Source organism: Paroedura picta, chromosome 8 (assembly GCF_049243985.1).
Source record: "Paroedura picta isolate Pp20150507F chromosome 8, Ppicta_v3.0, whole genome shotgun sequence".
Taxonomy (NCBI): domain Eukaryota; kingdom Metazoa; phylum Chordata; class Lepidosauria; order Squamata; family Gekkonidae; genus Paroedura; species Paroedura picta.
In genome coordinates this window covers 99,368,136-99,382,731 of record NC_135376.1, presented here as the reverse complement: position 1 = coordinate 99,382,731, position 14,596 = coordinate 99,368,136, and the positions used below count along the sequence as shown (strand labels likewise).

Genomic DNA, 14,596 nt, shown 5'->3' with positions numbered 1-14,596 from the left:
CACATGTATATAATGAATGAGCTACAATCCTTTGGCAACATCGCTAAGGGTATATACACCTAAACATTTGTGGGTTTCAGAATTGTAGAGAAGTTACTTGGTAATAAGACCATCCACATGAAGGTAGATTCTATTGAATCAGGTTATAATTACTAAAAATGGTTGTTGACATAGTAGTGAGATGTAACTATATGTGTATTTCAGAATGAAATGGAATGTATGCAATGAATGTGCTACAATATTATATACATACTAATTTGACTGTTTCAGAATTTTAGGGAACTTTAAAGGTAAAGGTAAAGGTATCCCCTGTGCAAGCACCGAGTCATGTCTGACCCTTGGGGTGACGCCCTCCAGCGTTTTCATGGCAGACTCAATACGGGGTGGTTTGCCAGTGCCTTCCCCAGTCATGACCGTTTACCCCCCAGCAGCAAGCTGGGTACTCATTTTACCGACCTCGGAAGGATGGAAGGCTGAGTCAACCTTGAGCCGGCTGCTGGGATCGAACTCCCAACCTCATGGGCAAAGCTTTCAGGCGGCTGCCTTACCACTCTGCGCCACAAGAGGCTCATTAGGGAACTTTAGGTATACAATAATACCATTCACATTTAGACTCTATTTGCATCCATGATATCATGGTAAGGAGTTGTATAATGAATTCCTCAAATCACAGTTGTGCTGCTGAAAGGACATGTACGTAATGAATGAGCTACCATCGTTTGGCAACATCGCTAAGGGTATTTACAACCTGATCATTTGTGGGTTTCAGAATTGTAGGGAAGTTAGTTTGTAATAAGACCATTCACATGAAGGTAGATTCTATTGAATCAGGTTATATATGTATAATGTATAATGAATTCTTCAAATCACTGTTGGCAACATCGCTAAGAAAGCCGAAGAAAGCAGGGCAGGGACTGCAAGTCCAAACAAGCCCTGGGGCGGCATCCAGAAGCGCGGCGGAGGACGGCTGGGGAAGGTGGGGGCCGTTTCGGTTCTTCCCAGCATCCTCTGCCCGCGCCTTATTGGGGAAGCGGCTGAGAGGCTTCTGCGTCTTTCCCCCTTCTCTGCCGCCGCGATTGGAGCTGCTTTTAGGACCTCCGGTCTAGGCCCAGCGTGAGAGGATTCCAGGGAGGGAATTTACTCGGGAGGAGACCCGAGTTTTTAAAAAGAAAAAACCTCACAGTGTTTGGCGGCTGTGGCGCTTGCAGCTGCCCGTGAACTAAAAAAAAAAAAAAAAGCCTGGGGAGAGCTTATTGGCCTGAATAGAATTAAAAAAAAAAACGGGCAGAATAAGCGGGCAGAGCATGGCCCCAGGACGTCGCGCAGCGGCCCGATCTGAACGGGCGCGGCCTATGGGCCGTTGGGAGTTGGGCCGCTCGCCTTCAATTAGCCCGAGGGAGAGGCAGGGGGCCGCTCAGAGGGTGGGCGCAAGCTCAGCCGCGTGGCGGCCTGCTGCCTCTATTCAGATGCTCGTGGCCTCGGCTATAGGACATCAGGGAGCCAGAGGCTTGAGGGGAGCAGGGACTGAGCTGTCTCGATATGGGACCGGGAGAGCCTCTCGCAGGGCACAAGAACTGGCTAGTGGGATTCCCCCTTCAGCAACTGTCACTTCAGCCACAGTGGTAGCTTGTGGCCAGTGTGTTGGCTGATGGCACGGGGGGTACAGCCCAGGCTGCGGGGGGCCCAGCCCTTCTGACAGGGGCAAGACAAGGTGGCCAGACCCAGGTTTTTCCACTTCAGTCCAGTGAAAGTGGACAGTCTGCTCCCTCATCAGAGGGTCCAGGTGGTGGTTGGTGGCAAGGGTGGGGGAATTCAACCCCCGCCCAATGGTGCCCATCGATTGGCCAACGCACGGTGCAGCTTGGGGGAGCCCAGTCTGGTTGGTCCATGATGGGGAGTTAGGCTGCGTGGCCCTATTGGGGTTTGCAAACCACATGGCCTGGGGTGGGGATGCAGGCAAATTGGCCCCAGCCATACTTGCAGGGGTCCTTGGCCGGTCAACAGCTGGAAAGTCCTGGGGTGCGGTTACTTGCAACCCAGGGCATGGGGGGGGGCCTGTGAGCTCAGTCCCATTAGGCTAGCCAGTTTCAGCTCACCAGGGGCCCGGCGCTTCCAGGCAGTCAAATGTTATTATTCAAAGCCAGCAGTTGGCTACTACTGACCAGGTGGCTGGGGTGGGGCAGGTGAATCAAGCTCCAGCTCCGTCGCCATTGATTGGGGCCTCGGGTACTATATCCGATGAAGGGCAAGTTCTGCCTGCCACTACGTCACCTGTTCCTGGGGCATCTGTTCCAGGGCAAGCATTGCGGGTGACTGGTGATAGCGTCCTGGCCGAGCCAAGAGGCAGGAAGCGCAGGAAGCATGGGCATGGCAGGCGCTCTGTTGGCGAGCTCATCTAGTAAGTCCTCATCTTCCGAGGATGAGATGGTAGTGGGCCAAAAGGACGTTGCATATTGGCTTCAAGGGGCCATGGTGCCGGGCATCCCGGCATGGCTTGCAAGTTTTCGGGAAGCATCCAGAGTATACTATAAGGAGGGAGCATGGGTGGGAAAGCCAACTCAACCCCCAATTGGTTTTCCAGCGGGGGATGACCCTCCTGGCACTCATCTGTCTAAAAAATATCACATTCATTGCATACATTCCATTTCATTCTGTAATAAACATATAGTTACATCTCACTACTATGTCAACAACCATTTTTAGTAATTATAACCTGATTCAATAGAATCTACCTTGTATGGTCTTATCACAAATTAACTTACTTAAGTTCTCTAGTATTCTGAAACCCAGAAATGTTCAAGTTGTAAATACCCTTAGCGATGTTGCCAAAGGATGGAAGCTCATTCATTACGTACATGTGCTCTCAGCTGTACAACTGTGATTTGAAGAACTCATTATAGAACTCCGTACCATGATATCATGATGCAAATAGAATCTAAATGTAAATGGTATTATTGTATACCTAAAATTCCCTAAAATTCTGAAACACTCCAATGTTTAGGATGTATATAATATTGGTAGCACATTCATTGCATACATTCCATTTCATTCTGAAATACACATATATTTACATCTCACTACTATATCTTGAACTATGTTTAGTCATTATAACGTGAGTCAATAGAACCTAACTTCACGTGGATGGTCTTATCACAAACTAACTTATTTAAGTTCTCTAGTATTCTGAAACCCAGAAATGTTCAGGTTGTAAATACCCTTAGCGATGTTGCCAAAGGATGGTAGCTCATTCATTACATACATGTGCTCCCAGCTTTACAACTGTGATTTTAAGAATTATACAACTCCTTACCATGATATCATGAAGCAAATAGAATCTAAATATGAATGGTATTATTGCATATTCCATTTCATTCATTGCATACGTTCCATTTCATTCTGAAATACACATATATTTACATCTCACTACTATATCTTGAACTATGTTTAGTAATTATAACGTGATTCAATAGAACCTAACTTCACGTGGATGGTCTTATCCCAAACTAACTTATTTAAGTTCTCTAGTATTCTGAAACCCAGAAATGTTCAGGTTGTTAATACAGGTTGTTTCAGAATTTTAGGGAATTTTAGGTATACAATAATACCATTCACATTTAGATTCTATTTGCATCATGATATCATGGTAAGGAGTTATATAATGAATTACTCAAATCACAGTTGTACAGCTGGGATCACATGTATGTAATGAATGAGTTACAGAATGGGTTTCAGAAATGTAGGGAAGTTAGTTTGTAATAAGACCATCCACATGAAGGTAGATTCTATTGAATCAGGTTATAATTACTAAAAATGGTTGTTGACATAGTAGTGAGATGTAACTATATGTGTATTTCAGAATGAAATGGAATGTATGCAATGAATGTGCTACCAATATTATATACATCCTAAACATTGGAGTGTTTCAGAATTTTAGGGAATTTTAGGTATACAATAATACCATTCACATTTAGATTCTATTTGCATCATGATATCATGGTAAGGAGTTATATAATGAATTACTCAAATCACAGTTGTACAGCTGGTAGCACATATATGTAATGAATGAGCTACAATCCTTTGGCAACATCGCTAAGGGTATATACAACCTAAACATTTCTGGGTTTCAGAATTGTTGGGACGTTAGTTTGTAATAAGACCATCCACATGAAGGTAGATTCTATTGAAACAGGTTATAATTACTAAAAATGGTTGTTGACATAGTAGTGAGATGTAACTATATGTGTATTTCAGAATGAAATGGAACGTATGCAATGAATGAAATGGAATGTATGCAATAATACCATTCACATTTAGATTCTATTTGCATCATGATATCATGGTAAGGAGTTGTATAATGAATTCTTCAAATCACAGTTGTACAGCTGGGTGCACATGTATGTAATGAATGAGCTACCATCCTTTAGCAACATCTCTAAGGGCTAATGGGACTTACCCCGGGCGCGTTTGCCGTCGCGGGGAAGCCCTCGCCGAAAAAAGCAGGGGAGGGACTGCAAGTCCAAACAAGCCCTGGGGCGGCATCCGGCAGCGCGGCGGAGGACGGCTGGGGAAGGTGGGGGCCGTTTCAGTTCCTCCCAGCATCCTCTGCCCGCGCCTTATTGGGGAAGCGGCTGAGAGGCTTCTGCGTCTTTCCCCCTTCTCTGCCGCCGCAATTGGAGCTGCTTTTAGGAGCTCCGGTCTAGGCCCAGCGTGAGAGGATTCCAGGGAGGGAATTTATTCGGGAGGAGACCCGAGTTTTTAAAAAGAAAAAACCTCACAGTGTTTGGCGGCTGTGGCGCTTGCAGCGGCCCGTGAACTAAAAAAAAAAAAAAGCCTGGGGAGAGCTTATTGGCCTGAATAGAATTTGCATCATGATATCATGGTAAGGAGTTATATAATGAATTACTCAAATCACAGTTGTACAGCTGGGAACACATGTATGTAATGAATGATCTACAATCCTTTGGCAACATCGCTAAGGGTATATACAACCTAAACATTTGTGGGGAAGTTAGTTTGTAATAAGACCATCCACATGAAGGTAGATTCTATTGAATCAGGTTATAATTACTAAAAATGGTTGTTGACATAGTAGTGAGATGTAACTATATGTGTATTTCAGAATGAAATAGAATGTATGCAATGAATGTATACAGCCTGGGCAGTACCCCCCCATGCCATCAGCCAACACACTGGCCACAAGCTACCACTGTGGCTGAAGTGACAGTTCCTGAAGGGGGAATCCCACTAGCCAGTTCTTGTGCCCTGCGAAAGTCTCTCCTGGTCCCATATCGAGACAGCTCAGTCCCTGCTACCCTCAAGCCTCTTGCTCCTTGATGTCCTATAGCCGAGGCCTCGAGCGTCTGAATAGGGGCAGCACGCTGCCGCGCGGCTGAGCTTGCGCCCGCCCTCTGAGCGGCCCCCTGGCTTTCCCTCGGCCTAATTGAAGGCGAGTGGCCCAACTCCCAACGGCCCACAGGCCGCGCCCGTTCAGATCGGGCCGCTGCGCGACGTCCCGGGGCCATGCTCTGCCCGCTTACTCTGCCCGTTTTTGTTTTTGTTTTAATTCTAATCAGGCCGCTAAGCTCTCTCCAGGCTTTTTTTTTTTTTTTTTTTTTAGTTCACGGGCCGCGGCAAGCACCACAGCCGCCAAACACTGTGAGGTTTTTTCTTTTTCAACACTCGGGTCTCCTCCCGAGTAAATTTCCTCCCTGGATTCCTCTCACGTTGGGCCTGGACCGGAGCTCCTAAAAGCAGCTCCAATCGCGTCAGCAGAGAAGCGGGAAAGACACAGAAGCCTCTCAGCCGCTTCCCAAATAAGGCGCGGACAGAGCAGGCTGGGAAGTACTGAAACGGCCCCCACCTTCCCCAGCCGTCCTCCGCCGCACTGCTGGATGCCGCCCCAGGGCTCGTTGGGTCTTGCAGTCCCTGCCCTGCTTTCTTCGGCGAGGGCTTCCCCGCGACAGCAAACGCGCCCGGTGTAAGTCCCATTCGCCCTTAGCGATGTTCCCAAAGGATGGTAGCTCATTCATTACATACATGTGCTCCCAGCTGTACAACTGTGATTTGAGGAATTCATTATACAACTCCTTACCATGATATAATGATGCAAACAGAATCTAAATGTGAATGGTATTATTGTATAACTAAAATACCCTAAAATTCTGAAACACTCAAATTAGTATGTATATAATATACGCTAGCTCCACCAGGGGCCCCCTGGGGTTTCGGGGGGGGATGGGGCCCATTCTCTCATTATGGTTTCCCTTCATGGGGGATCCCGGGGGGGGCTCTCAGGGCAAGCGACGGGTGGGGTTTTGCAGGGACCGTACGCGGATGTTGGTGGGGGCAGGGCAACCGGTCGTTCTGCCTCCCGGCTGTCCGCCGCACGGACTCCGGCCACCCGGCCCTCAGCCGCACAATCGTCGGGCCGGGGGGGGGGTTCCCGGAACTTCCCTACAATTCTGAAACCCACAAATGTTTAGGTTGTATATACACTTAGCGATGTTTCGAAAGGATGGTAGCTTATTCAATACGTGCTCCCAGCTGTACAACTGTGATTTGAAGAATTCATAATACATCTCCTTACCATGATATCATGAAGCAAATAGAATCTAAATGTGAATGGTATTATTGTAACACTCCAATGTTTAGGATGTATATAATATAGGTAGTACATTCATTGCATACATTCCATTTCATTCTGAAATCTCACTACTATGTCAACAACCATTTTTAGTAATGATAACCTGATTCAATAGAACCTACCTTCATGTGGATGGTCTTATCACAAACTAACTTACTTAAGTTCTCTAGTATTCTGAAACCCAGAAATGTTCAGGTTGTAAATACCCTTAGCGATGTTTCCAAAGAATGGTAGCTCATTCATTACGTACATGTGCTCCCAGGTGTACAACTGTGATTTGAAAAATTCATTATACAACACCTTACCATGATATCATGATGCAAATAGAATCTAAATGTGAATGGTATTATTGTAAACTACCAAAATTTCCCTAAAATTCTGAAACACTCCAATGTTTCGGATGTATATAATATTGGTAGCACATTCATTGGCAATATCGCTAAGGGTATAAACAACCAGAACATTTCTGGGTTTCAGAATACTAGAGAACTTAAATAAGTTAGTTTGTGATAAGACCATCCACGTGAAGTTAGGTTCTATTGAATCACGTTATAATTACTAAACATAGTTCAAGATATAGTAGTGAGAGGTAAATATATGTGTATTTCAGAATGAAATGGAACGTATGCAATGAATGAAATGGAATGTATGCAATAATACCATTCATAGATTCTATTTGCTTCATGATATCATGGTACGGAGATGTATATTGAATTCTTCAAATCACAGCTTGGAGCACATGTACGTAATGAATGAACTACCATCCTTTGGCAACATCGCTAAGGGTATATATAACCTAAACATTTGTGGGTTTCAGAATTGTAGGGAAGTTAGTTTGAAATAAGACCATCCAAGGTAGATTCTATTGAATCAGGTTATCATTACTAAAAATGGTTGTTGACATAGTTTCAGAATTTTAGGGAATTTTAGGTAGTTTACAATAATACCATTCACATTTAGATTCTATTTGCATCATGATATGATGGTAAGGAGTTGTATAATGAATTCTTCAAATCACAGTTGTGCTGCTGAAAGCACATGTACGTACCGAATGAGCTACCATCCTTTGGCAACATCGCTATGGGTATTTATGAGAGCCAGTTTGGTGTAGTGGTTAGGAGTGCAGACTTCTAATCTGGCATGCCAGGTTCGATTCTGCGCTCCCACATATGCAACCAGCTGGGTGATCTTGGGCTCGCCACGGCACTGATAGAGCTGTTCTGACCGAGCAGTAATATCAGAGCTCTCTCGTCCTCACCCACCCCACAGGGTGTCTGTTGTGGGGAGAGGAAAGGGAAGGTGACTGTAAGCCGCTTTGAGCCTCCTTCGGGTAGGGAAAAGCGGCATATAAGAACCAACTCTTCGGGCCATTTTGCACGGCTTCAAAATAGCACAATGGTTGCTAATTGGAAACGCTACTAATTTGCCATAACCCACAACGTCGTAGACAATCTGCAACACTCCTGAAACCGACCCGCAAAAAGCGCTTCGTTGTAGCGCTTCTAGGGGAATCCAGAAAAGTGGATTCACCCTCCGGATAGCGATACACTCCTGCAACCAATCTGCGACAATAGCGCTAAAGACATGTTACCATTGTTGCGGGTTCTTCAAAGTCCCTCCTCCCGAGCCTTTCCTCCAAACTTCCGGCGAACTGTTCGCCATTTTTTTTTTCTCGGAACGAGCACAGATCAACGAGGCAACGATACAGCGACTGGCTTTCTAGCACGATCACTTTCAGAAATTCTGCCCGGACACCACAAGAGTATTTCAAAAGCACAGTAGCACACACCGTCACGTTCCCAACATTTGCCCAAAGCTTAAAACCCCGTCTACCTTCGGCCAGTACTAGCGGAGTCAACGTACAGGGAGCATTTTAAAAAACTTTCCTCTGAGCGTGCCAACGAACGTTCGCCGCTCGCAGTCTCCTGTTTAGATTAGTGGGGTTCAATAGATATGATTCGAGGTGATACCATGAGGGGCGGTTTATGTGTAGTGGGTCTTTGTGTGGTTCCGGGTACGTGGTTGTGCTTGGGTGCGGACAACCCCTTCCATCGGCGGCTAGACCTCCGGCAAGCGGAGTCGCCGTCCACCGTTCATTTTAAAAAACTTTCCTCTGAGCGTGCCAACGAACGTTCGCCGCTCGCAGTCTCCTGTTTAGCTTAGAGGGGTTCAATAGAAATGATTCGAGGTGATATCATGAGGGGCGGTTTATGTTTAGTGGGTCTTTGTGTGGTTCCGGGTGCGTGGTTGTGCTTGGGTGCGGACAACCCCTTCCATCGGCGGCTAGACCTCTGGCAAGCGGAGTCGCCGTCCACCGTTCATTTTAAAAAACTTTCCTCTGAGCGTGCCAACGAACGTTCGCCAGTAACATGTCATTGATTTATGCTTTGGCTGGTGAATATTATTGGGGAACTGTCGCGTACCGCTGCACTTGCTCTCGGTTGAACACCGGCATGCGTTTTTGTAATGGCGGACATTTCAGTAAAATGGCTCCCGCTGCATGTACAAACTGCTCTTCTCGCGTGTAGACGAATCAGCGCATGCGAGAAGTCAAACAACAAGGGCGCTAATCTGGCCATTAGGGGCAGATCCTGTTCCCGCGCGAGGAGTTTTGAACGTGACATGTAACCTCATGTGGCCAATGTGCGTGTCCCCTACTGCCCTCCACCAATCAGGAGCCGGCTAGTCCCTTTGTCTTTGTGTGCGGGAAGGTATATGATCCGTTGCACCCTGCACCTCGCACCTCCATTTTGCTCAGCTACTCGCGAAGGCAGCATGGAATCTTCTTCACAAGCGTCGTCCGTCCAGGCAACCGGCAGGGGGCCAACATGGAGGGACGCGGAGATCAGGGACCTGATTGCGATTTTCTCGGAAGAGAAAATCCAGGACGCCTTCCAGTCCTCACACAGGAATCGGGAGGTGTTTGAGCAAGTGGCCATTAAGATGCGTGCCCTGGGCCACAACAGGACCGGCCTTGAATGCCGGTCAAAAACAAAAACCATGCGGGCGGAGTACATGCAGGCCGTGAACCACAATAAGGGTTCCGGCAACGCTAAAGTAACCTGCCCGTACTTCAAGGAGCAGCGCCCACTGTACGGCGACGGAGCCGGCAGGCCGAAGCGCATCGGGAGGAGCCTGAAGGTGGTTCGTAAGCCGGCTGCCCCGGTGGAGGAACCACCCGCTGAGGAGGATCCCGGCGAGGGCACCTCGTCCACCGTCCGGCCTCCACCCCCGGTCCAGCAACGAGGCGCGGACATGGTGACGCTGGACCTACTCGCCATCGCTCCTGGGGAGCCAGAAGAGATTCCTTAGCAGACGCCCCTTGCCTCCGGTAAGCACTTTTATTTTAATTTTATATTTAATTTTGAGCAAATGTGTGTTCTGACGTTTGGGAATCGTTTTCTCGTGTGTTCGTTGCAACGCATAATATGCTAGGATGTTTGTGGATTGCTTGCTATGGTGGCTTTTTAAAACGGTAGTGTTTAACCAACAACCCAAAAAGTTTTGCAGCATGCCTCAGCCATAGGCCTTCTGCAGTGCTTTAGCCGCTACTTTGGGAGCTTGCTGTGTGGTTCAGGTTGTATGTTTGCTCCTTTTTCACTATTGTATGCCATGTGTTCGTTGCAACGCATAATATACTAGCCTGTTTGTGGACTGCTTGCTATGGTGGCTTTTTAAAACGGTTATGTTTAACCAACAACCCAAAAAGTTTTGCAGCATGCCTCAGCCATAGGCCTTCTGCAGTACTGTAGCCACTACTTTGGGAGCATGCTGTGTGGTTCAGGTTGTATGCTTGCTCCTTTTTCACTATTTTCTGCTCTTGTCCACAGAGACACAGATGCCAGGGACGGGGCCCCTCGAGTCTCCAGCAGCGGTGGACGAGGACAGTGATTCTGGGGCATCAACAAACGTTGGTAAGTATCAGTTGCAATAAGGGGGGGGGGTTAACTGCTTTGTGCTTTTCTGTTTGTGCAGGGCAGCAGCACTGCTAAGAGACAGAAGAGAGTCCCTCTACGTTGCTGCTTTAGGGTTTGAAGCTTGCTTTGCCACACTTTGGTCCTAGATCTGTTTTTTTTCTTCTTCGCAGATTTCATACCCGGGACACAGGAGGAGGAGGAGCGTGGGGTGGCTGGACCTCCTGCCCAGCGCAGGCGGATACAGATCCAAGATGGTGAGCGTGCATGAACTGTTCCTTTCGAGCCATGGCTGCAGGACAATGTCACAAGCCACTAACCGTGTGCTCCCTTTTCATTGTTGTGAGTCTTGCTGTGAAAGTAGGCAAAGGAAAAAGCCCACCATGGGCAAACAAACACTAACCATGTGCTCCCCGGGCATTGTTTAGAGTCTTGGTTTAACAATATGTAACCAAAAAAGGCCACCATGTGCACCAGGGTGGGTTTTGACTGTCTCGATGGTACTAACAGTTCTGTTTCTCATTTTTTGCCAACAGAGGTCCTTTCAGATGATGATGAGCCAGCCCTGGGTCCAGCCAGCTCACCACCTAGAGGTGCTCTCCAAGCAGAGGAGAGGCTTGCGAGGGAACGCGGCAGGCTGAGGCGCGTCTCCATCTTAACAAGCGTTGGAGAAAGGATCCTTGAGCACTGCCAGGAGGAGTCAAGGCGTGCCGCGGCCGCAGACCAAGCAATGCTCTCCCTCGTGGCCCAGGAGGGGAAAAAATTGCGGGCAATCCTTAGGGAGTCAAACCAATCCCTACGCGAAAGCGTGGAGGAGGTGAGACTGATAAGGAGACTGATGGAGAGGGCGGTCGTGGTAATGGAGACGGCCAACCCTCCTCAGATTACCGTACACGTCCCCCCCCCACCTACACCACCACCTCCAGCACCCACCCCACCGACCCCGTCTCAGAATGCCTCGACCCAAACTAGAAGGAGGACTGTTCTCGGGAAGAGAATAATAAAACCCGCGGACAAGTTCTCCCCCTCCTAGTTTGGGCCAGTTTGTCTATTTAACTTTATCTGTGTTTGCTGTTGTTTGTTAAATAAAGTTTATATTTTTGACTCTGTCTCTGTGTACCCTCTCTAGTGATTGTGTCTATTCTGGTACTGTTGTGTGGGTTGGAGGTTGGATGGGTGTCAGTTAAAGGTGTTTTAGGAGTGTGGGGTGAAAGGTGTGCGAGTGTAAGGAGTCACACTGGAGTCTTTTTCAGAAAATTTTCAACAACATTTTATTTTCAAAAACAGTTCAACAGGGGAAAAAAATTAGGGAATGTAACTTGGACCCCCCCACCACCACCCCCACCCTCCAGGAAAGCCAACTTTTTTTTTAACAAATTTATATATTTAACAGGGATAAAAAATTAGGGAATGTAACTTGGACCGCCCCCAAAACCCCCCACCCCAAAACACAAACAGAAAACAACACTCAGGTCCCACTGCTCCCCTCACCAGCCCCTTCCATCTCCCTCACTCTTCTGCACAACCATCCCATTGTTCCCCTGACTTTACGGCGGAACAGGTCTTCGTCCTCCTTCTTCTTAACTGTGTGGGGAGGGAGAAAAAGTACACATTAGTGCCACACATATTTTCCAATCTGGAGTTTACATGGATACACTTTTTAGTGGCCTTAGGCACAGTGTGAGAAGAGTTGGGCAGTGGGGAACATAACCTACGTTCTTCCGCCTCCCTCTGCTGCCTCTGCCTCTCCATCTCCCCTTTTAGGTCAGCCACTTCTGCCTCTAAGGATGTCACCCTGGCCTCCATGGCACGCATCCTTGCCTCCATTGTTTCTGCTATAGAAATCAAATAAAGAATTCAATCACACTTCAAATGGAAGCATCACAGCAGGCTCCCTTATGGCTCCATGGGGGTACACACACATGGGTCTCCCTCAAAGAAATAAAACTCTCACCTGCAGCCTGTCCTGAGGTGGAAGGTCCCTCTTCCTCCCCTTCCTCACGCTCAGGTAATTTTGCAAGTTTGGATGGTGATTGTCTAGCTGGGCGAAGAAAAAGAGAAATCATAAATAAAAGCACACAAACCAAAGATGAAACACAGCTGATGGCCACACCACAATCAGAGCCAAAGCGCATTACCAAAGTGGTTCTACAGTACTGGCGGGCTAAGTCAGAGGGGGTTGACAGCATCTTAATACTTTCTCGAATTTCATTGGGGACAGTAGGGGAAAGAGGCATCTAGACATTCCATGCATGCTTAAGGGTAAAACACAACGAGGGCAGCACTCACCCATATGCCTCCTCATCTCCAGGGGGGGCTTCCCAGCCTTCTCCCATATCTTGACCATCAGGTCGTGGAAGACCGTTCTCCCACTTGGCTGCGGGACCCCCCCCCCCCACTGTTCTAGACTGTTTAGGAAGTCCAGCTTCACCCTCTTAAATTTCGTCCTGACCTGCTCCCAGGTCCGGACGTAGCCCCTCTCCCTCAGCTTGGATGCCAACACCAGGTAAGCACCCTTGGTGTGGCAGTGGGTGCTGGCCATAAGGCGGCCAACACTTTTTGAATGGAGAACAAGCTCCAGAAGTGCCTCAGCCTCGGCGCGCTGCCAGAAGGAGCCCTTCCGTGGCTTCGGCATCTTCGGAATGACGGTTAGGGAACGAACATGCGTTGCTCCGATCGACCACCCCTATTTTAAATGTATCAAAGCTGCCCACCAATGAAATTATTCCTTGGAACATAAGTGGATTGATCCTCCAGTTTGACAGGGGTCGCCAATACTTCCTGGCTACCCGCCTCCCCAAACTTTCCCTGTTCTGCGCTTCCGTATTGTGTTTGTCAATTTCAGCGGGGAGTTAGCATTTAGGGCTGTGAAAGTGCTTTTGGACTATAGAATCCCCGTTTTTTTGCTGGCTAAGTAGACAAACCGCACAAGACAAGGTTAAACAAAGAACATAAAACTTTATTTAACACCAGAGTAGAAAAAACAATCAAACACGCCTCCTGTTTCTGTAGATGTGGGTGGCTATAGCGTCCCGAACCTTGCACCCCTCCGCATAGATCCTTTTTTTCCTTGCTTCAGGGATGTCTTGTGTGTCCTCAAGGACTACAGGATCAGGTTCATCCACAGGGAAGGGATGTTATGTCCCTTGTCCTCGCAGATGTTGTGCAAAATGACACATGCGATGATCAGCGGAGTCACATTGTCTATATGCACATGGAGTCGTGACATCAAGCAACGGAACCGTGACTTCAAACGTCCAAAGGCACGCTCCACTACATTCCTTGCCCGGGAGTGACTGAGGTTGTAGTGGCTCTGCACGTCTGTCCTTGGCCGCTTATAGGGAGTCATGAGCCAGCGGCGTAATGGGTAGGCTCCGTCCCCGAGCACCAGCGCCGGCACACGCACGCCCTCAATGGTGGCGGTGGGGTTTCCTGGAACAAAAACCCCTTCGTGGCCAGGCGACCACAAGAGGGCTGGTTCCGTTCTCCCCCATGCTGGTCAACGCTCTATTGTTCAATAAAAGTTGTGGCCTGTTTAACGCAATTAGGTGTTTGTTGGTTTCTTTGGCAAAAGTATTCCCATGCACAGGAAGGGTATTTACAACCGGAACATTTCTGGGTTTCAGAATACTAGAGAACTTAAGTAAGTTAGTTTGAGATAAGACCATCCACATGAAGGTAGGTTCTATTGAATCACGTTATAATTACTAAACATAGTTCAAGATATAGTAGTGAGATGTAAATGTATGTGTATTTCAGAATGAAATGGAATGTATGCAATGAATGTGCTTCCAATATTATATACATCCTAAACATTTGTTTCAGATATTTCGGGAATTGTAGGTATATTACAATAATGCGATTCACATTTAGATTCTATTTGCTTCATGATATCATGGTAAGGAGATGTATAATGAATTCTTCAAATCACAGTTGTACAGCTGGGAGCACATTTACGTAATGAATGAGCTACCATCCTTTGGCAACATCGCTAAGTGTATATACAACCTGAACATTTCTCGGTTTCAGAGTACTAGAG

General features: G+C 47.4%; 1 protein-coding gene and 1 long non-coding RNA gene across 2 annotated transcripts; one reads left to right on the top strand and one right to left on the bottom strand.

Moving 5' to 3' along the window:
* The first annotated feature begins 10,335 nt into the window (after positions 1 to 10,335).
* Positions 10,336 to 11,708, top strand: LOC143842723 (uncharacterized). The gene is made up of 3 exons (XM_077347887.1): positions 10,336 to 10,557; positions 10,731 to 10,814; positions 11,094 to 11,708. Exons 1-3 carry the CDS (start codon positions 10,482 to 10,484, stop codon positions 11,588 to 11,590), a joined length of 657 nt encoding a protein of 218 aa, XP_077204002.1. The 5' UTR covers positions 10,336 to 10,481; the 3' UTR covers positions 11,591 to 11,708.
* A 399-nt stretch (positions 11,709 to 12,107) lies between these two features.
* Positions 12,108 to 12,592, bottom strand: LOC143842722 (uncharacterized). Its single transcript, XR_013233325.1, has 3 exons — positions 12,512 to 12,592; positions 12,273 to 12,392; positions 12,108 to 12,141 (listed from the first exon to the last, which is right to left on the bottom strand). It is a non-coding gene; the product is annotated as an uncharacterized LOC143842722 (long non-coding RNA).
* Between the last annotated feature and the right edge of the window lie 2,004 nt (positions 12,593 to 14,596).

Coding starts and splice junctions, on each gene's coding strand:
- LOC143842723 (XM_077347887.1), top strand. CDS start 10,482: ATGCCAGGGACGGGGCCCCTCGAGTCTCCAGCAGCGGTGGACGAGGAC. Junction 10,558..10,730: donor TGGGGCATCAACAAACGTTG/GTAAGTATCAGT, acceptor TCTTCTTCGCAG/ATTTCATACCCGGGACACAG. Junction 10,815..11,093: donor GCGGATACAGATCCAAGATG/GTGAGCGTGCAT, acceptor TTTTGCCAACAG/AGGTCCTTTCAGATGATGAT.